Genomic DNA, 23917 nt, shown 5'->3' with positions numbered 1-23917 from the left:
ACAAGAAACCAGATAACACACCTGCAGAGGAGAGAAAAACAGCATACTGGCAAATTTAAAAGTGTGCAATTCTCAGCTAAGGTCTACGATCAAGCTAAGTACACTTGAGAATCAACATTGAAGGACATTGCAGTTTTATAAATCCTTGGCAATCAAACAGTTATTATTAAACTGTAAATATATTCAATAAATGCAATTATATTGGTTAATATTCAACTCAGTACAACTACATATGATTTCTTAATACTGTGCTCAAAAGTGATGGCCTACTACAATTTTATCAGTGGGAAACACACATGTCAATAAAGTTAAACACACACTGAATATATAGGTTACATCTAAATGCACACGAATGATGTATAGAAGGTGAAACCCAAATTTACACTGTTCCAATCTTCTGCAATGTACACTTTCACAGTGCCAACTCATTGAAGGCAGTTTAGAAGATGAGAGTTTTGCTAAGAAGAAATAGGGCAAAATAAATGCATACATGAGAGTTTTTCATGGGACCTCCCAGTAGATGGTAAATCGTTAAGGCCCAGATGTAGATAGATTTAGCATTTAGTAACGGGACTAATCGCTATTTCGGCCCATTAAGAAATGCTAAATGGCATTGTCAGAAATACAACAGGACAAACCGGTCTTAATTTGTGTTTCTACCTGGTAGAAATCACAAATTGCAACTGCGATTTAGGAATCAAAAATAGGGATTACCTATTTGCGATTCCTAAAGCACATGTATGAAGCATTTCATAAATGGAATCAGGCATTTAGGCAATGCTATTACCACCGACTTGAAGTCAATGGTAACCATGTGCAAAATTAAAAACATTATTTAAAAGAGCATTTTTTAATGTGACATGAAGCGGAAGCGCACATATGCCCCTAGGGCACATGTGCATGTATATGTGCAGTAGGAAGTTTAGGGTGCCTCTAGGGGAGACTTAAGCCCAGAGGCGCCCTTGGCTTTGCATTTCTATTTTTTTTAATTCTGTTTATTCAACCATTTGCTCAGATACATTACACTTATTCTGTACACTCAGTTAGGTTTTGCATTTCTTAAAGTGCAATTTCCTATTAGGAAACCGCAATTTAGGAAATGCAGACCATTTCATAATTTGACCATAGGCGGGAATGCAATTGCATTTCCTATTTGCGATTCCCCAATAGCGATTCCTAATTAGTAGGAATTGCTATTAGGGAATCGCTAATTTAGTACATATCCTTTGCATTTCTTAAATAGTGACTCCTATGGAGTCGCTATTTAGGAAATGCAAACGGGAAGCTTTGAACATCTGGGCCTAAGTGTACAGAAGTGTTTTTTTAATGTGTGATGCCCAATAAGTGACAACCATCCCAATACGAAAACTGCATGCTTATTTCTCACATGCAATGTGCACATTTTTATAGAACAGAGACGTCTCTACCTGTGCTAAAATAAAATAAGTTTTGAGTTTCTCCTAAGTACCTTAGTGTTTACTAAGAAAGTGAAAGGCCTCAAAAGTCCCTTGCATTATTCTTGCTATGTGCAGAACTAAGTGTGCCATTTCTCAGCACACAGACTTTCTTGGCAGTTAGGACCAGGCACCCCTTTAAATGCAACAGTTTTATAATGACTGTGTATGCCATTTTTTTCCATAACCGATGACTAATTTACAATGAAGAATTTCCTGGAAAATCTTTGTATGCCTGTCATAACATGACATTGACCTAAAACGTAAGGCCTGGTGTAAAGCAGCTGTGCAATCTTCAAGATGTCTCCCTTTATATCAAGTTGCCTGCTTTCCTTTCCTAGTTTTCCCTCTAACTGTTCCTTTTATTTCAATGCCTTTTTTACATCACAAATTGTTATTTTGTTTATATATATTGTACAAAAAATCTCTTGTATTATCTCACAAAACGAACTATTTATTTCCTTGTGTTTGGCACTTGCAACATTAAAAAAAATCCCAGTCCCGTAATCTATTTTGTGCCTACACTCGGTCTAATTGAAAGAAATAATGAACCGTTGCTGTTCATCAAAGTATAGACATTGAAAAGAGACTACCAGTGGCGTGCTGCTGCTTTACAGGAAGGCCTTCCTATGCAAATGAGATTGGAAACGTTGCTGTATTAATGTGAATAGCAGTGCTCCAGTATTAACACCCAGTGTTCTTGGTTTTGCTTCATTCTGTTAGCTCTGGCATGCATTGTAGCGTTGTGTGTTTTGTACAGGAATTCAAGCCCATTGGTGTCGCGCACAACCGAAGGGCGCAGCCTTTTGTCGCTGCAGCAAACCTTGATGACAAAAGGCAGTTAGTGAGTTCCTCCTATAACACCCCCATTGGGCTTTACTCATCTGGCAACATAAAAGATGCCCTCCACGGACAAATGAGAGGTCTTGTTCCCAATGCTGAACAAATGTAAGTATCAGATATTTCTCGCTTGTGCTAATAATCAATAATGCATCTTATTTTGCGGCCGAGTCCAGTTCTTGTTGTTTCTATTCTTTCTTACCTTCATGTCCCTTTCTGCCACTCACAATCAGGTAAGGCGCGGCTGCCTTTCTGTCAATGTTTACCTCTTCATCAATCTATTAGGCCTTTTGTTCTCAAAATGGTAGCACTAGAGTCAGAAATGTTAAAAAGCTGCGGTCAGCTAAAAGTAGGACATTACTTTTGCTGACACTGTCAAAAAATTCAAGGAACAAATGATGGTCGGTTGAGATTCAAGGTTTATTTAGGGTTTGATAGAATGGATGCTGCATCACAAACGTGGCGAATGAACTCTCCGCCGTATTACAAGTGGATTTTAGAATATGCCACTTGTAATATGGCGGACAGGATAACCATCACATTTTGAAAGACTGTCAAAACCAAACTCTACATGAGGCCCTGAGTTCTTTGTGAATATTTTTGTAGGGAGTTATGACCAGCAATCTTTATAACATATAAATGGCTTTATCTTATCCACTAAACACTGCAGTACTTTATGTTATCGAAGCAAAAAATGCTTTATTCAGATCCCTTTTCATTACAGGACTTGGGTTACTTTGAACACAAGCATAACGTTCGGCCTAAAGCCTTCATACTGCCCGGCCGAAGCAGGTTATATATATATACTTCAACAGCATGCTCTGCATTGGGTTTCTAATTTACTTCCATTGAAACATACCAGTCTGTCATTAATAAGGACATGCGATATCCCTGCGCTGCTGCCTGATCTGTTGAATTTTGTTACCCACTAATCCTTTTTAGCTTACTCTTTCACGCTATATTGATTTCTCTGTTGTTGCCTATTTCTAAATCTCTGCCTTTTTGTATTTATTTTATGGAATGCTTTTAACTTTTTTGGGGGGAATACCAAATCCCAATTGTAGTTACACAAATTTCTCGATTCTGGGTGTGGCTTTCTGATTCAAGGTACTTGGTTAGAAATATCCTCGGTGCTTAGATGTCTCTAATTTCCTGGAAAAATCCCCCTAAATTACATAATGCTTGTTTACTCCATGAGTCAACCTCTTTACTTGATAAAACACAAGGCCATTGGAGCTCATTGCCTCTAGATACACAAATGATTTACCACTGGAAATGATTTGGATACATGGCATCCACACAAGTCCTATTCTTTAATATCTCATATAAAAAGGACAATTTATTTAAATGGTCTAGAATTTGGCAACAATACGCGACAACAGTTCAATTCCTGTCCTAATGGAGTTTGTCAAGACAGAGTTATGTTTAATTTCCATAGGAGCCAGGATCAAATGTACCAAAAGCCCTCGCTGCCATAACTGGAAAGTATCGCAGTCAATTCCATTGAGAATACATTTGATACAAAACCGTTGTTAAAGGCACAAAGCTTTATCTTCTTCTACCTGAACTCCTTGATTTAAATACAAAATTCTAATAGATTATTAAACAGTAAAAATCTAGAGAGAGTTAAGGTTGAAAAACTTTTTGCAAACTGAGCATCAAGCCTAGGAAATTTTTCTAGAACCAGTGATGTTTGTAAAATACATCGTTTATTCTTCAAAAACTGCTGCAGAGAATTCGGCAAGGGATTTTATGCTAGAAAGAGTTACCGTAGCAGCCCTGTCTCAGTTCGAAGGTAACCTGGGAATTCTAGCTACCAGTGTTTTTAACATTTCAACTCTATTTAAGCAACTGCCTCTCAACCTTCACATTTCTTACTTCAAAAGCAGCAAACAGTTGCCTCGTTCTGCTGAGCAATTCAACCACGTCCAGAGTGAACTTTTAGTAGTATACCGCTACTATATTGCATGTGATATATGGCACGACAAAATGTTACATCCACTAAATTGATCTGAGCACTATTTCAAAAGGTAGGTCTAAGTAAGTGGATGTGGAGTTAAGAATAATACATGTAAACTTACCTTAATGGTGTATTTTTGTAGGTCAATATTGTTGACCTCAAAATAGTGATATATAAACCTTTAGATAGTGCAAAAAGACTTCCCCCAAAAGTATGGGGAATATTCAGCAAAAAGACTACTTTATTTCCAAGACCCCATGAAAACAATAGAAGTAGAACAAGAAGTGTAATCAAAGCTCTAAGAGATGGACTCTAATAGGTCCTTTCTGGCAGGCAATAACAGATGACTATGACACAATAATTCATTGTATTACCAGGTACATATTCCCCCACGTTTCCAGCAATCCACAACATTCTGCAACCACCCCAAAGTAGGCTTTTTGAGCAGTCCAATACACCCACTTCTGGATCACAACAGCCATGAGACAATTAACGGTAGACAAATAATCAGGATTTGTAGGTGTACATTAGTAAGTAAGGTATCTTTCGATTCCTACTCTCTAAATGCTGCAGGTGGAAGTGAGATGTTGCAGTGATGAAACACAGAGCTATGGTCCAACATCTGGCAGTTATACTGACACCAAGATTCACAACTGGAGCTCTGGGACTATTACACGGTTTTAGTGCATTATGTGGGGTGTTAGTACACTGTTCAAGTCTTGGGCCTTTGTTTCTCTCTAGATTCTAACAGACGACAAACTAAGCACAACTCAATTAATCTTTTTATTGAATGCAAGCATGTGCATGCTCTTCCCAATAAAAATTGGTACACTAAGTTTTTAGATACTTTTTGATTGCTGATTTCTTCTCTTTGATTCTTCTTTTCTGTTCACACCTCTTTCTTCATCTTTATTGTTTCTACCTCTGTCCGTGCCCACGCCTGCTTAACCACACAGTGAATGCAGCACTCCTTCGGGCTTTGATGGCGGCAGTGGACGGAGCACTCCTTCTACCATCAGTAATGTTAGCACTATTGACCCAACTGACCTGAAAGTTGCCGCCAAGATCGCCCCTAACATTCCTATGGAAATGGAGATACCGGGTGTAAAAATTGTGCACGCTCAGTTTAATACACCAATGCAGTTATACTCTGATGAAAATATTATGGAAACCTTACAAGGCCAGGTTTCTTCGATTTTGGGAGAAAAGCCTCCACCGAGGTAACCATATGTCTCATGTGGTGTGCAGTGAGTGCATTTTCAGTTAGTGTGACCACATTCTGCTTTTTGTTTCAAACTTGTGTGTGATTGTACTTATGATCAGTATAAGACAGTGAGGTCTTGGGTTTAAGGAGTGCTTCTTGGCAAGCAGATGCAACTCCAAGTGACTGGACATTATAAGTTAGTTGGAGCAAGTACAAACAAAAGGCCAAAGTAAAACAAAATGTGCCTATGTTCTCAAAAGGAAATCATGTTAAAGAATCGTTTCAGAAAAAAAGGTTTGCTTTTTCAGCTATTAGTTTATATGGACAGCTACCTGTGAGACATTGTAGACGTACAGTGATGCACGCATTTGGTTGATCTTAGGACACTTCAGTCCTGTATCCACAGACTGCATGAATCCCCACGTATGAGAAAATGTGGTTGAACCTCATAGAAAGGTTCCTTTCATCGTTTCACAGGGAAGCAAAAGTTTCTTTTATTGTTGTGGTCGGAGCAATAGATAAAATGTAACAAGGGTGAAATAGTGTGTAGATATGGCAAATAGCTGGTATGGATTTCCCTACTGCAACCACACCACCACACCCATTAGCTTACTTGAAAGGTCTTCATCACAAGAAGTGCAACAACCTAATGTCACAATTCAGAGTCAAAGTCAACACCCAGTGGTCCAACTTATCAATCGATGACCACATCCAAGATATGATGCCCCCTGAGACATATGCCTCGCAGCCGGACACTTCAAAAAGAGTTCCATGGCTTTTAGCACTAATGGGAGTTTGTTCACATAGAAAAGCATGAGCACCATCACCTATCACAGACTACAAGTTGTTAATTTCAATCCACCAACCATGATTCCACTCATCACCTCACTCGCCTATGTATCATTAACATCATAACAGTTAACTCGAAGTTGAAGCAGGCCATCATCACTCTGGCTCTGAAAAAAATCTAATGCAGACAATAAATCAGTTCCAGCCTGTCTTCCACCCACGATCATGGACAAAAACCACGCAACTGTATGTATATATGTCAAGGATTAATTTCTTGCAGGGACAAAAGTCACAACTATGCGCTTTCTAGTCATCCCTTACTACCATTTTGAACTTTGTACAGACCAACATACTTTAGTGTATTACAAGAACCAGTTTTATGTTTTAGCATTTATTTGGGTAGTATCAACTAGCAGCAGATGGGATGTGCCACTTCAGAGATCAGTGCTGTACTCTGTAATATCCTACAATCAATTCTAAAACCAACATAATTCTCGTGACAAGGGTTTTTTTTAGAAAAATAGGACTAGATGGGCGCGCTACCTGGGTTAGAACGTTACAAAGTGTGTGAGAAGCAAGATAGTCGTTCATGTAGTGCGTAAAGAGCAGACGGCAAAACACCCTTAACCGTCCAAACAAGTCAAAAGACAAAACATTTGTACATAGCTAAGCTCTCGCAACTACATTGATGTTCATCCAAACAAGGTACAATGACCAAAGTTCAAAAGAAGCGCAGAAGCAGGTTCTTTGATGTAAATCTTCTTGTCACAGCAAGACGTTTAATTTTCTCCAGACTTGAGAATAACAAATACGCCGACACGTGTTTCGTCGTGTACGGTTGAGTCACACGACTCTTCAGGGCTGATAATACAAAATAAAGTGGACATTTTGTTCACTAGACATGTTCAGCAATATACTGCATATGGTGACACTTGTGCAACCGACATGCAGTTTGTGGCGTGCGTGGATATCGCACATGGTTGGTGAAAAATAGTGAAATTACTTGCATTGATGAGCAAGTAATTGGTCTATAGTGCTAATGTGTACGTAGTGAGTGAACTAGAATTAAAGACCCATGTGTGGTCATGTGTCACTCGTACACAGTGGTCCTAAAATTTAGAGGGTATTTATAGTGATGGTGGGTGAAAAGTGAGATGTCAAAAACATTCTATTAATAAAAAACGCAAGGAGGCATGTGTGTAGCCACTTGTTGTGGCGGTGATAAGGTGCCTAGTATGTGTTAGAGATCCAGAGAGCACAAAACATGCAATACCTTTTGTACAAAGGATAATAGACAGTACCTTCCACTCCAAATCCAGTGTGTGGAAGGAGTAAGTCTGGACCTCTGAAGGCTCAGTATCAAGCTAAAATACCATGAGGGTAAAAGAAGAAAGAAAAGGGGGCTCATAAGGAGGCTTGCAAAGGAAGAAAATGTTTGCGCAACTAGTATGAGTTTTGGGCAACGAAGAAAAAACAAATTATCCCTTACCTTAGGGACCAAATGTATTCTACTTCCATGTATGTGTTTTGAAGACATATCTTGTATATTGTACCTTTTAATAAGGGCAAATGGTTTTAGATTATTGTTAATATTGTTGGATTATCAAAAAAGACAGTACAAACATTTTCTACCACTTCGTAATCCTTACTGTCTATTTACATATCCTGATGCCTGTTTTTCGCAATTGTGCATTTAAAAACTACATGTATTTTTAATTGTTTATGGACAGGATATGCCTCACTATTTTCATTCACCTTTATTCACAATTAATTTCTGCACCTTTACCCTTCTTTTGCACAATACATTGTAGTAATCCGGCCAAACCCAGGCCTTGCCCCGCATGTCTCAACTTCATCTTTTTATGTCGATTTTCTCTTTTCAATGGTTATGGGGTTTCAGACTGTGATGTTACCCATCAGCGCTGAAAATCTTTCCCCATATTTTAACAATAATCATTGAATGAATGCTAGCAGCCAGCGGGAATCTCTCTATTTTTTATATTTTATTTTTTATTTTATGTCTTACATGTGAGTAGTCTACTTTCTATCCTTTTCCGTTTTTTCCAAATGTGGCGAGCAACTACAGACAAGGACGGCTATTTACATGCAAATAGACCTAAACGTCCTCCTCTCGCCACAAGCTTCCCCCTTCTATAATGGCGCTTCAATTTTCCAATTGCGGTAGTACGTCTTCTACCTCGCTCTTTCTCTATATAATCCCTCCTCTCCCGGGGTCACGTGTCCGTACACGAGAGACGACCGCCGGGAATTAACGGAGGAGGGATTGCCAGCAGCGGGTAAGCATCTTGTTTTCCCACCGCTATTTTGATACACCGCATACCCGCGTTTTACAGTGTAAACGTTGGGTATACGATGCGCTACACTTTCGTCCTTAGAAACGTTTCTCATTGGAGATGTTTGTATTTACTTTCAGCACACCACTGCTGAGGACACGTACCCGTTTCCTTTCCTTTTTTGGCGCCATTAAGAATCCCCTCCCGGCTTTCCGCCTTTACACCATAGCAACCTAAGGTAACCAATCACAAATTTGATAGTTTTATTTTTCTTGAATAGCTTTTTGGGCAATTGCTGTTTTGAATCCCTATGAACTGGCTATTTTGCTCGAAGTAATCAATTAGCACTTTTGTAATGTTGACTCATATATCGCTCATCCCCTTTTGTTTATACATAGTGCTATTCCTTCACATGAAAATTACCAGTGGGATAAGACAACTATTATCCTCACACTGCAACCTAATATTGTGTCAACACAGCATCGGCTGTTGCATAAACTTACAGTAAACCCATTGGTAAGGGATAATTTGTTTTTTCTTCGTTGCCCAAAACTCATACTAGTTGCGCAAACATTTTCTTCCTTTGCAAGCCTCCTTATGAGCCCCCTTTTCTTTCTTCTTTTACCCTCATGGTATTTTAGCTTGATACTGAGCCTTCAGAGGTCCAGACTTACTCCTTCCACACACTGGATTTGGAGTGGAAGGTACTGTCTATTATCCTTTGTACAATAGGTATTGCATGTTTTGTGCTCTCTGGATCTCTAACACATACTAGGCACCTTATCACCGCCACAACAAGTGGCTACACACATGCCTCCTTGCGTTTTTTATTAATAGAATGTTTTTGACATCTCACTTTTCACCCACCATCACTATAAATACCCTCTAAATTTTAGGACCACTGTGTACGAGTGACACATGACCACACATGGGTCTTTAATTCTAGTTCACTCACTACGTACACATTAGCACTATAGACCAATTACTTGCTCATCAATGCAAGTAATTTCACTATTTTTCACCAACCATGTGCGATATCCACGCACGCCACAAACTGCATGTCGGTTGCACAAGTGTCACCATATGCAGTATATTGCTGAACATGTCTAGTGAACAAAATGTCCACTTTATTTTGTATTATCAGCCCTGAAGAGTCGTGTGACTCAACCGTACACGATGAAACACGTGTCGGCGTATTTGTTATTCTCAAGTCTGGAGAAAATTAAACGTCTTGCTGTGACAAGAAGATTTACATCAAAGAACCTGCTTCTGCGCTTCTTTTGAACTTTGGTCATTGTACCTTGTTTGGATGAACATCAATGTAGTTGCGAGAGCTTAGCTATGTACAAATGTTTTGTCTTTTGACTTGTTTGGACGGTTAAGGGTGTTTTGCCGTCTGCTCTTTACGCACTACATGAACGACTATCTTGCTTCTCACACACTTTGTAACGTTCTAACCCAGGTAGCGCGCCCATCTAGTCCTATTTTTCTAAAAAACCCCCTTGTCACGAGAATTCTGATCTGGCTTAGGACTGGGTGCCTCCACGTTACTACTTTAACTACTACAACTACCACATAATAGGCTTTTGTCCACTATAGAATGGATAGAGACAAAGCAGCAGCAGATCTCTTTGAGAACCTTGCCAAAGGCATGCCCACACACCAGGCATCGGCCGCAGCGGGTCCTGCACGAATAGAGGGTCTTAGAGACAAATTCCTGAAACTGGAGAAGCTTAAAAAACAAGAAAATTCCAGATGGTGGGATGGGGCCACTCTTAAACACTATTTAAAACTCAAAATAGTCCCTAGAGGTTTAAGGTCCCACATCTTCCCCACTTATGATGATCTCGACCGGGATCTCATGGTCAAATGGGAGGATTCACTAAATCAGAATTCTACCACACTCATGGACATTCTTATTGAGAGTGCTGACCGTAAGACCGGGAAATTACAGACGGAAATTTCCATTATTGAACAAGAGATTAAAGATCTCAATAAACCCGAGGCCACCGTAAAGAATTATACTTTACTGGATGAAATTCTGCTCAAACACCAGACAGAAATAAAGAATAGAAAGGCACGCCAAATCAAGAGGGATGAGGCAGATTACAAGAATGGGAGAGTTTACACATTCGATCGCAAATACGACTCATTGATCCCCAAACCTAGGAGCAGCTCGCAGACTGGGAAACCAACCACTTCCAATTCCGCCCACTCGAGCACTACCTCCCTGAGTTCTACTGGACTCAGTGACATTGAAAACGAAATCCTTGCTAACGCACAACCTAACAATTCCACCTTTTTTTTAGAAGTGGAGCGGGTGCGGAAGGGCAACAGAACCCAGCCTCTACAGGCCGCAGCAGACCAAAACCCCATAGGGGCAAACGTGGGAACAAGCGAGGAATATCGCAGAAAACTGAGGTCAGGGACACAGAGGAACTAACAACACCACTTGATATTGTCCAAGTTATCAATCTTTCCTCATTATCATTGACACCTGACATGATTTCCCTACTCAGCAAAGGTCTTAACTTTAACCCCTATGCTACAGGTGACTTGTGTCAGACTAAAATTGACCTGTTTAAGTTTATACGTAATCTGAAACTTAAAAAACATTTTGTGGGATCACAACAATCACAAAGACAACCTACTCTTGTTCCAACTGTATTTGACGATGTACCTGTAACGATTAAAGATATACAAGCAACACATCTGCTTCTTTCTTTGACGGACAGGGAAGACAGTCCATTGGAAATGGAGCAGTTACTAGAAGAACTAGATATAGAAACAGATTACAATATAACAAGTGGTCTGAAATGTAAATCTAAATGGATACCTACACTATCAGGTTGCAATTCTATTGACAACTTTCACAAACGTGTTCTAGAAGATCTAGATCGAACCAATACCAAATACCTAGATAACAAATTCAAATATAAGGACAATCTCACTAGAGGAGAACGATCGGCACTGTCTACTCTCAGTAAGAACTCCAGCATCATCATTAGAGAGGCTGACAAAGGGGGTAATGTAGTAGTCATGGATTTAGTTGACTACAACAACGAGATCCTTGGCCAACTGAGCGACTGTTCTTGCTACGAGTCACTCAACTACAACCCCACAGGTCCACTTACCAAGCTAGTGAATGAACAATTGTTACTTTGGAAACAATCAGGTCTTTTAGATGACAACGAATATCTATATCTCAAAGTCCATAAACCTACACACCCTTGGCTCTACACTCTACCCAAAATCCATAAGGACAAACCATTCCCACCTGGCAGACCTATAGTGTCAGGGATTGGTGGTCCCACCGAGAGGGTCGCGGAATACGTGGACCTCTTTTTGGGACCACTAGTGAGAAACCTTCCCTCATACATCCAAGATTCTAAACATATACTTAATATAATGACTGACATAGATTGGCAGACAGGCACCATACTGGTCACGATGGACGTAGTGTCCCTTTACACCAGCATCAACCTAGACCTAGGGATTGAAGCCATTACAAAGGTTCTCTCTAACAGACCGGCTTCACTATGGGCACACACAAACATGTTAATTCAAATGATGAAGATCATATTGGAGAATAATTTCTTCATGTTTGACCGCAAATGGTATAGACAGAAGAAAGGAGTAGCAATGGGCTCCAAGTTTTCACCCTCCTTTGCAAATCTCTTTATGGGAGCATTGGAGGCTGATCTCATCTGGGGCACCAAAGGTACACAATACACTGACTCCATAGTGTTTTGGGGTCGATACATAGATGACTGTTTTCTCCTTTGGTCCGGGACTGAGGAACTCCTCAACTCTTTTTTCGAACACCTTAACACCAACACTTGGGAAATCAGTTTTACCATGCGACACAGTCAGACTCAAATTGAATTTCTAGACCTAGAATTCTATGTAAAGAACGAACAGTTACATTCGAGACTTTACAGAAAACCAACCGCATGCAATTCTATTTTGCATGCTTCAAGTTTTCATCCTGAACATCAGATACGATCGATTCCCTATGGAGAATTTCTCAGGGCTAAACGCAACTGTAGTGAAGCCTGTGAACTTGACAACTGCATCACAAACATGAAGAAAAGGTTTCAGAATAGGGGTTATACCAAAAACTCCCTAAAAAAATCAGAGTCGAAAACGAAAGCCATCACTAGACCTGATTGTCTAAAAACACGTACTGAGATGAAATCCACTGACAAACACGTCAGATTCATTACTGAATTTAATGCCCTAAATCAGCTCACAAAAAAGAGTCTGAACAGGCACTGGAAACTCTTACTAGAGGACCCCACGCTAAAAGAATTTATCCCAGAAAGACCGTCTATCACCTATAAAAAAGGTTTTACTTTGAAAAACAAACTAAGTCCTACCGTTCCCACTAACACCACAGCTCAGAACTGGCTGTCCACACGTGGCATTGGCTTCCACAGATGTGGATTTTGTTCTATGTGCATATGGGGGAAACACGGCACAAAAAACTTTGCAGGACATGATGGTATGGTTTATCAGATTAAACACAACATCACTTGCCTCAGCAAGTTTGTGGTGTACATTATCGAATGCCAATGTGGCAAAAAATATGTGGGGAGTACCATTAGAGCTCTTAAAGAGAGGACAGCTGAACACATGAGGGCTATACAGAAAAGGGACCCCAGATACCCAGTTGCCCTTCATGTGGCAGAATGCCAACCTAACGAGGATGACATCAAAGTACGTGTTTTTGGGATCGATCTAATTCCCCTCAACATTAGAGGGGGCAATCGGGAACTGATGCTCAGGCGTAGGGAGGCCACTTGGATCATGCGCTTACGCAGCGTGGAACATGGGCTTAACTATGATTCTGAGCTCCAATATTTTCTTGGAGATTAACAATGTACCGGGGGGATCCTTGGTGCACACAGAATGACATATTGCGCAAACACTAGGAACCCTAAAATGAGGTGAACAAATGACAAAACAAAAGATTTCCTCTCTTAGGGACCAAATGTATTCTACTTCCATGTATGTGTTTTGAAGACATATCTTGTATATTGTACCTTTTAATAAGGGCAAATGGTTTTAGATTATTGTTAATATTGTTGGATTATCAAAAAAGACAGTACAAACATTTTCTACCACTTCGTAATCCTTACTGTCTATTTACATATCCTGATGCCTGTTTTTCGCAATTGTGCATTTAAAAACTACATGTATTTTTAATTGTTTATGGACAGGATATGCCTCACTATTTTCATTCACCTTTATTCACAATTAATTTCTGCACCTTTACCCTTCTTTTGCACAATACATTGTAGTAATCCGGCCAAACCCAGGCCTTGCCCCGCATGTCTCAACTTCATCTTTTTATGTCGATTTTCTCTTTTCAATGGTTATGGGGTTTCAGACTGTGATGTTACCCATCAGCGCTGAAAATCTTTCCCCATATTTTAACAATAATCATTGAATGAATGCTAGCAGCCAGCGGGAATCTCTCTATTTTTTATATTTTATTTTTTATTTTATGTCTTACATGTGAGTAGTCTAGTTTCTATCCTTTTCCGTTTTTTCCAAATGTGGCGAGCAACTACAGACAAGGACGGCTATTTACATGCAAATAGACCTAAACGTCCTCCTCTCGCCACAAGCTTCCCCCTTCTATAATGGCGCTTCAATTTTCCAATTGCGGTAGTACGTCTTCTACCTCGCTCTTTCTCTATATAATCCCTCCTCTCCCGGGGTCACGTGTCCGTACACGAGAGACGACCGCCGGGAATTAACGGAGGAGGGATTGCCAGCAGCGGGTAAGCATCTTGTTTTCCCACCGCTATTTTGATACACCGCATACCCGCGTTTTACAGTGTAAACGTTGGGTATACGATGCGCTACACTTTCGTCCTTAGAAACGTTTCTCATTGGAGATGTTTGTATTTACTTTCAGCACACCACTGCTGAGGACACGTACCCGTTTCCTTTCCTTTTTTGGCGCCATTAAGAATCCCCTCCCGGCTTTCCGCCTTTACACCATAGCAACCTAAGGTAACCAATCACAAATTTGATAGTTTTATTTTTCTTGAATAGCTTTTTGGGCAATTGCTGTTTTGAATCCCTATGAACTGGCTATTTTGCTCGAAGTAATCAATTAGCACTTTTGTAATGTTGACTCATATATCGCTCATCCCCTTTTGTTTATACATAGTGCTATTCCTTCACATGAAAATTACCAGTGGGATAAGACAACTATTATCCTCACACTGCAACCTAATATTGTGTCAACACAGCATCGGCTGTTGCATAAACTTACAGTAAACCCATTGGTAAGGGATAATTTGTTTTTTCTTCGTTGCCCAAAACTCATACTAGTTGCGCAAACATTTTCTTCCTTTGCAAGCCTCCTTATGAGCCCCCTTTTCTTTCTTCTTTTACCCTCATGGTATTTTAGCTTGATACTGAGCCTTCAGAGGTCCAGACTTACTCCTTCCACACACTGGATTTGGAGTGGAAGGTACTGTCTATTATCCTTTGTACAATAGGTATTGCATGTTTTGTGCTCTCTGGATCTCTAACACATACTAGGCACCTTATCACCGCCACAACAAGTGGCTACACACATGCCTCCTTGCGTTTTTTATTAATAGAATGTTTTTGACATCTCACTTTTCACCCACCATCACTATAAATACCCTCTAAATTTTAGGACCACTGTGTACGAGTGACACATGACCACACATGGGTCTGTAATTCTAGTTCACTCACTACGTACACATTAGCACTATAGACCAATTACTTGCTCATCAATGCAAGTAATTTCACTATTTTTCACCAACCATGTGCGATATCCACGCACGTCTAAAACCAACATAGTAGAAATCTTTTGTGCCACAAGAGAAGCAGAGCAATTTCCAAAAATGATGCTTTACTTGTTATTAACTTTGAGGAGACATTTTGAGATAGAGATTGCTTGATATGAGGAAGTCACTGCTGCTTGCTCTCCCCCAACCATTAAGTGAGGTCATTATACAAATGTGCGTCATACTTAAACCAGGCAAGGACTTACCACAATGAGAATCATATTTGCCGTTATCCGTTACTAAGCTGACAACACAATTCCAGGGAATAATCTAGTGAAAAGGCCCACATATTAATTACATTCCTGGCTTTGGCAGATTCATTTAGATTGTCCTGGAAGGTCCACTAGCTGTGATTTGTGCATCCTTATTACTCATTTCATTATGTTGATCCCTCTCTCCAAGCCATGGCTATTATCCTTCAGTACCACACACTAAGGTCCTCATTACTAGATGCCCGTTATCCCCCTGATAGCTCCAACTCCCCCCACACACCTGGAGTTACCATTACCAAAGGCGTCAGTAATTCCAGAGGCAGGGTTACTGTGGAATGCATGTTGGGATCCTGAGGCTCCCCTTAGATAGGAGTAATTATTGGGGAAATTAACAATTTGGGATCCAGGATCTACAAGAAATTTCTCATTTTTATTTGGTATTTCACTGAAAGATTCCACTTTCCATCAACTGGAGTTTCCAGTTAAAACACCACAGTTACTGTGGATCCTTTATTCCCAAATCAGGAACACCGGGACATCAGAATGAGGTCATTGGTGGTGTTGGGGGATGTCTTCCCAGGTAGACATGTTTTTACTGTACAAACATTCAGAGACAGAACATCACCACCAGCCGGTATGCACCTGTTACAACGCATTTTTTACAACGCACTACCACTACAACGCAGGCATTACAACGCATACCATTACAACGCATTGCGCTGGGGGGCGCTCTAGGATAAGAGGTAAGTTTAATTTACTATCCAACACCTTCCCTAGGGTCCACGGGGACTGGAGTTAGAATAGTAAATTATACTTACCACTATCCAGCACCCCAAAGCGCTATGCGTTGTAATGGTATGCGTTGTGAATACCGCGTTGTAATGGTATGCGGAGTAAAAGTATGCGTTGTAACGTCATACATCCCCACCAGCCATACTATTCTATGTCAGCCTATTACACACATTACACGTATTAAGTTCGTTTTCTACTTGCATACAAAGTATTGAGTTAGTTTGCTTGTTACATAAGGAGGTGATTGGTAGTCGCTGTGTACCTCTTCTGTCTTCAAGGTTCACTGTAAGAGTGGTATGGGCTTCCCAAATGGCAGTCCTAAACGCATGCGTTTCAAATTGATATAGGACATTTATGGTACTCCTTCTTTGCTTCATAACAATGATCAGTACATACATCATTGATGCCACTGGTGTAGAGCTGAGTGAATGGATTTCTATCGCCTTCTATCACCTTGCCTGCAGCAGTACAGTTATTCAGATGTATTGGTCCCAAATATTTGACCACTTAAGGCAATGACTACTATGAGAAATCTAAGTAAACCTGCTACAATTGGGATACGCACTGGATGCAGCTAGAAAGTATAAGAAATTCATTGCTACAGCTTTGCCTCTTACACCGTGTAAGGTAGTCTTCTGCTGGAACAGATGGCCTCCACTGCTGCAAAGGACTGGATATATACTTAAGGCCTGTTTATGAGATGTGGAAACCTTAAGGGAGGTCAGAAAATATCTCCCATTATTCGAATTTGCCTCAGGAAGGAAGCATAACATGCGGATACAATATTTGTCGCACCAAAATCTTCATGTTTTACCTCTTTTTTCAGCATCCCTCCAAACATATCTCATCAAGTTGATCGAAAGATATCAGAGGAGACTGTAAGTGCACAATAATTACCACACAACTCATAATTTTGCAAAGGAGTTTGTATTCAAAGCCTGGATTTAATCAGAGGGCCTCAGTATAATGCGCTGAAATGATGGCGCTATACTCATCCAATGTACAACCAGAGTCAAAGAGGTGATAGCCTTTACATTGCTGTTTTTACAACAGGATTCCTTTACCACACATCCTTTACCACGCAGTGCCTTTATCATGCATATGCCTTCACCATGCATGTCTTTACAACACCGAAAGGTAGGCATATTTAAGTTGTAAGGTTGTGTGTGTGTGTATATATATATATATATATATATATATATATATATACCAAATTAAACAAGCATTGGCATAGCCAATAGGTCTCGCCTTTGGGACCTTATAAGTGTTTAGCCATGCAACAGTTGGTGGCGAGACCTGTTGGCTATGCCAATGCTTGTTTTACTTTAACCCTCCCTCATGTAAACGTTCACATTGCTTGGGTGAGGCCATGCATTCTCTCTCCCTGGATATGGTCAGCTGTATACCAAAAAAACGAAAATAAACTAAGATATGTGCAAAAAAAGCATACAGAACGCATAGTGCAATATGAAATTCTTTACTTTCGAAGGAATTCAATATGCTCGGCAAAACATAACAGCTGGAAATTAATTTATATGGTAGGTACCCTCCTCTGAGCTATTTCCTTGAAGTGGGGACAGGAAGCAGTCCTGATACTTCGTGGGTTCCTTTCAAACAGCACTGAGCCGAAGCTCTTCGACAGAACAAAACATAACAGCTAGAAATTAATTTATATGGTAGGTTCCTGGGTTCCTTTCAAACAGCACTGAGCCGAAGCTCTTCAACAGAACAGTTCCGAGACCCACCTGAGAGGATGAGCATTTTCCGTTCTCATTACAATTTGACGGAAGTACCATGTTGAGACGAGGACCTAGGTATTGTGTTGTATGAACGTTTTCAGCCTATGGCATCTCTGCATGAGTGTTTCTGTGCTCCGGTAGCCATGTTTACAGAGCAGAGCAGGAACTGTTATTTGTAATTATCTGCTCGATGACACTGAGTTAGTAATGCTCTGCTTAAATATAGCATGCCAGAGCCTGCCTGTTGACGAACGGGCTGACATACAGTCCCAGTCACTGAAAGTCTGTTAATCGCTGGGCACACTTAATGAGTTCACTCTGCTGTTTCAGGCTTATCAGACTTGGTGGTGAGTTTGCTGTGTGCACACGTTGTTGCGTTTATATATAGCATTTAAAAGCGAGTGATGCATTTTCTTTATTGCGTAATCAGCATGAAAGCTACACTACCCCAGTTTCAAGCAGGTGCATGAATGGCATTAAATGCATGCACAATGCCACAATTTAAAACAAGCATTGCCCGCCAGCTGTAAAAGTAACGCTGCGCGTCCGTGAAATGAAATAATTTTTTTGAAAACGCGAGTGGTGACGCGAGTTGTGCGCACGCGCGCAACGGGAAAAAGTGCTTTGCATGTCGCGTGCACTTGTGCACGTTCTAGCAAGTTGGTGGCCGTCAAGGTAGCGCTTTTTGAAGCAGTTACTAAATGTCTTGCAACAGCAGCGAATGCGCTGACTCTAGCGAGATCTAAAAAGGTTAAAGCTTAATTATAGTTAGGAAGCCTTTTTCCCTATACAGACCAAACTTAAACTACACAAACTATAAATTCTAAAAGTATAGTTATAACTTTCACTTACAATTTCCATCACCTTGAAATTATTATAAGTGGTGCAGCTCCATACACACACTTTTCAGCTCGCTAACCAGGCAACACTAACTAAAACTCGTCACTCTACCATGCACTGTGTTGTGAGAAATGTTGTCATTTGAGATGTTATAGGTGTTGTTGTGAATGCTATGATGTCATATGCTATATGTGATGTCGTATGTAAAGGTATAACCAGTGCATAGTAAAGATGTCGCTTATAGCTAATGTAGTGTAGCGAATGAGGTGACAAGACTGTATTCGGAGGTGCGTGACGTATAGTAATTTGAAGATAGTGCATAAATTATAAATTGAAGTTATAATTATAAGTTTATCGTTTTTTTCCAGTTGGATTTGTAAAAGAAATAAGAATAAATAAATGCCCCCATTAGGATGGTGGGCGGACTTAAGTCCGCCCGCAAACCCTAGCGGTGCTGTGACCGGCCGCCAGTGGCGTGGCTGTCCTGCACTGCCAATTAGGATGCGTCCGCCACCCTGGCGGTCACATCCCACATATTCAACATTGTGGCTGGCTGTGCTGTAAGCAGCACCTGCCACAATGTTGAAAATGCATGTTGTGCATTGGCATGCACAACGTGACAGGCACCGTGCGGTGCCTGCCATCTTGTGAATGCCAATGTAGGGGGGTACCATGGGTACCCCCTAGGTGAACCCCTCACCACCTCCAAACACCAAGGGGCCCGAAACGGGCCCCCAAAATAAACACTGCATGCCTTTCCAGGGCAGAGTCTCCACCATTGAAAGGCATTTCTCTGCAGACATCATAATATGGATGCCTGCAAGGCACCGCCATCATATTATGGGCATTTTCTGCCCAGCAGGCAATCGTGACAATTGCCTACCAGCAGAAAAGCAGTAGACGGTCTTTCCGTCCGCCGTGTTACCCCCCGCCATGCTAATGGCCGTCTGGCGGGGTGTTTTGGCGGGCAGATCGTTGGCGATCCGCCCGCCTTGCTAATGGGCCCTAAAGTGTTTCTAACCATAAATTATCCTTAATCTTTGTTTATTTCACTCTATATTAATGTTTTTATTTTTATTGAAAATATGTTTCAAATCGTACTGTGGAGTTTCATTCACTGGAGTGTCATGAAGTGGAGTGCCATACAGTACAGTGAAGGAGAGTCACACAGAGTCTAGCGTAATAGAGTGAAGTATTGTTGAGTGGAATAGAGTGGAGTAGAATAGAGTGGAGTTATGTAGTGTACAGCGGAGTAAAGTGTTATACAGTGGATTGGAGTGGTGTGTCATATAGTGAAGTGGAGTATCGAAGAGTGGAGTGGAGTATCGTAGAGTGGAGCAGCGCGTTCTATAGTGTAGTGGCATATCCAACAGTAGAGCTTAGTGTTGTACAGTGGAGTGTCGTCAACTGGAGCATCATGAAATGGAATATAGTATCATGGAGTACAGTGTCATAAATTGTAGTAGCATAGAGTGGAGTTTAGTGGGGTAGAGTATTGTACAGTTCAGTGTTGTCAAGTGTAGTGTTTTACAGTAGAGTGGTGGAGAGTCTCATAGAGTGTAGTATTGTACAGTGGAGTGTCATTATTTGTGAGATCACAGTGCATGGTAGAATGGCGAGATATAGTTAGATTTGTCTGGTTAGCAAGCTGAAAAGTATGTGAATGGAGGTGCATTACTTACAATAATTTAAACGTGGTGGATAAATTGTAAATGAAAGTTATAACTATGAATTTAGAATTTCTAAAATGTGTGTAGTCTGTGTTTGGTTTGTATATAGGGAAACAAGTTTTCCTAACAGTACCTTAGCTTCATGTTTTTCATTGAATTTCAATGTTTTTTGAAAATTTGTAATAAGAATGTGTTTTAAATTGTAGAGTCCAGTGTTGTCGAGTGGAGTGTCAGTATGTGGAGTGTTGTACAGTACAGTGGAGGAGAGTGTTGTAAAGTCTATTGTTGTAGAGTGGAATATTGTAGAGTGGAATACAGTGACGTAGAGTAGAGGGGAGTGGTGCACCGTACAATGTAGTAAAGTTTTAGCGTGGTCGAATGGTGTCTCATATAGAGGAGTCAAATATTGTAGAGGGGAGCGGCGAGTTGTACAGTGGACTGGCATGTCGTGCAAAAGAGTAGGGTGTCGTAGATTGTCATAGAGTGGAGTAGAGTGTTTTGGAGTGGAGTAGGGTGAAGTAGACTGTCGTAAAGTGGATTATTATCGAGTGGAGTGTCGTAGAGTGCATTAAAGGGCAGTGGAGTGCTGTGTTTTTTATTTTTTTTATTTTATTTAATGCGATTTTATATAGCGCGAACATTACCCGAAGGTGTCAGAGCGCTTTACAAAAGAACCAGTTGCGTTACATAAGGACTTTGGACTACATGAGTTACATAAGGGATACAAACAGAAAAAAAATGAAGTGTACAAGGTGTAATGTCACTCAGGGAAGAGATAAAAACAGGAAAAAATGCACATGTACACGTTGAAAGTCACTCAAGGAAGAGATACAAACAGATAAACTCTAAAATCACATAGGAATGGTAGTAAGTACAAACGTCTACTACATATACTAGTGGTTAGAGTTCTATACATACAAATAGTAAATTCACACAGGATTACATTTTAACAGCAAGTAGGCTTGGATAATTATATAATACATATTTACATATATATTTAAAGCCCCCCAGCAAAAAGAGAAAAACCATCAAAGGTCATCAGGAGGAGTCCTGAGGGAACAAGGAACGGAACAAAGGTCAGACAAAATGGCGGGTCCGGGTCGTGGGTATAGACTGAGATCATCTCAGGTGGGAAGCACAAAAGTCAGGAAAGTCAAGAATCCAAAAGAAGAACACAGAGAGCAGGATTCCATGGAGTAAAGTCAGAGGGGTACGCAGCATAGGAAAGGATTCCTTGGCGAGGGACTGGCTGTTGAGATCGCCCGGAGTTATCAGGAGGCATTATGTCCTCTGCAGGCGCCATTTTGGAGTACACAACCCAGGTCAAGGAGGGCGGCAGTATCACTGAGGAGAAACAGTTCACAGCCCTGGGTGGGAATTCACAGCAGCACCTCTAGTGAACTAGAGGTACCGGGATCAGAGGATTTCTCAGCCCCTCTTGAACCCGTCAGCACCACAGGGTGCTCGCGCGTGCAAGAGGTGCATGTCCAGGCGTGCAAGAGGTGCTTGCATGTGCCGGGCAGGGTGGGTGTGCAGCTGGGCAGCGGCAGCCGTGTCGGAGGGCACAGCGCCCTGAGCCGGGGCCCCTCACCTGTGACCGCATCGCTGGCCCCTCACTGGGGCACCGGGAGCTCGGTGCTGTCTGTCCACCACAACACAAAAGCAGAATAGATCTTCCATAGGTGAACTTAAGCAGAAGCACATGCTTCATCCTCCCTCTGCATGAACTGATCAAACTTTGCTGAGAACCCCTGCATGAACTGACATTAACAGCGTATCCCCTGTCCCTTCCTCCCCCAACACTGTGTGGCGTATCGTAGAGAGGAATGGAGTGGCGTATCGTCGAGTGTCATGCATGGTAGTACAGTGGCGTAGAGTGGATGGGTATAGAGTAGAGTAGAGTGGCATAGAGTGGCATAGAGTGTAGTACAGTGTTGTAGAGTGGACTTTCATACAATGGAGTGAAGTGTCGGGCAGTGTAGCATCTTATAGCCGAGTACGGTACAGTGGTGTAGGGTGGACTAAAGAATAGTAGAGTGGAATCTAGTGGAGTGGAGTACACTGGAGTGGGGTAGCATAGAGAGGAGTAAATTGTCATAGATTGTAGTGGTGAGTCATAGAATATAGTGGCATGGAGTGCTGTAGAGCAGGGTGGCGTATCATACAGTCAAGTAAAGTGTCATAAATTGGAATACCGTGTTGTACAGTAGAGTATAGTGGCATGTCGTACAGTACTGGAAACTGTAGTCTACAACTGTAGTGGCAGACTACAGTAAAGTAGAGTGGTATGCAATCTTGTAGAGTTTTGTAGAGTGGAGCAGGGTACAGTACAGTACAATGTTGTAGAGTGTAGTAGAGTGGATTGGCATACAGAGTTATAGAGTACAGTGGAATAGAGTGGCATGGAGTGGAGTACTGTGTCATAGAGTACAGTGGAATAAAGTGGGGTACAGTGGCATACAAAGAGTTATGTAAAGTGTCGTCTAGTGGACTACAGTGTCGTAGAGCGGCACAGAGTGGAGTAGAGTGTTGTATAGTGGCATACAGTACAGTGCTGTATTATACAGTGGAGTGTAGGGGTATAGACTGGAGTAAAGTGTCAGAGAGTGGCTTTCAGTGTAGTAGAGTGATGTTGCATGGAGTGCAGTAGTGTGCCAAACAGTGGAGCTGTGTAGAGTGGTTTGTTGTTCAGTAGTGTAGAGCCCGGCAAAGACTCAAACAGAGGAGTAGAGTCGAGTGGAGTGGCATAACGTAGTATACAGTAAAGTAGAACAGACTGTATTGAATAAACTGTTATAAATTGGAGTGGTGTTTCATACTGTAGAGTGGAGGGCTGTGTCATACGGGAAACAGCCATTACAACGCAACTAAAACAAGGCACTACCATTACAGCAAAACCTTTACAACGCAGGATCCATTACAACGCATGCCATTACAACGCATACCATTACAACGCAGCTGCTATTACAACGCATGCCATTACAACGTAAGCATGGGTAAGTATTTAATTAAATTCTAACCCCTATACCATCCAACACTTACCCTACTATTATGCCCCCCTGAAATTAGAATAGTAATTTTAACCCCTACACTTTCCGACACTTACCCTACTATTACACCTCCTGGAGTTAGAATAGTAATTTTAACCCCTACACTATCCAACACTTACACTACTATTACATTCCCATTAATTAAAAAAATACTTTCCCATACTTACGTTGAAATGGCATGCGTTGTAATAGCAGCTGGGTTGTAATATCATGCATTGTAATGGATCCTGCGTTGTA

At 41.1% G+C, this 23917-nt stretch overlaps 1 protein-coding gene across 2 annotated transcripts in view; it reads left to right on the top strand.

The window, feature by feature from the left end:
• LOC147668411 (PDZ and LIM domain protein 3-like) overlaps positions 1 to 23917 on the top strand; it is a 109805-nt gene that overhangs the window by 41014 nt on the left and 44874 nt on the right. Inside the window, exons 3-4 of one of the 2 annotated variants that reach the window (XM_086948568.1) lie at positions 3019 to 3086; positions 5211 to 5474. In XM_086948568.1, coding sequence (XP_086804694.1) covers positions 3019 to 3086; positions 5211 to 5474 — 332 coding nt within the window. Of the gene's footprint in view, positions 1 to 2214; positions 2403 to 3018; positions 3087 to 5210; positions 5475 to 23917 lie in introns of both variants that reach the window. The other variant, XM_086948569.1, reaches the window with a different exon arrangement.

The sequence above is a fragment of the Lissotriton vulgaris genome, unplaced genomic scaffold (assembly GCF_964263255.1).
Source record: "Lissotriton vulgaris unplaced genomic scaffold, aLisVul1.2 SCAFFOLD_5407, whole genome shotgun sequence".
NCBI lineage: Eukaryota > Metazoa > Chordata > Amphibia > Caudata > Salamandridae > Lissotriton > Lissotriton vulgaris.
This window is presented reverse-complemented; position numbering and strand designations above follow the sequence as displayed.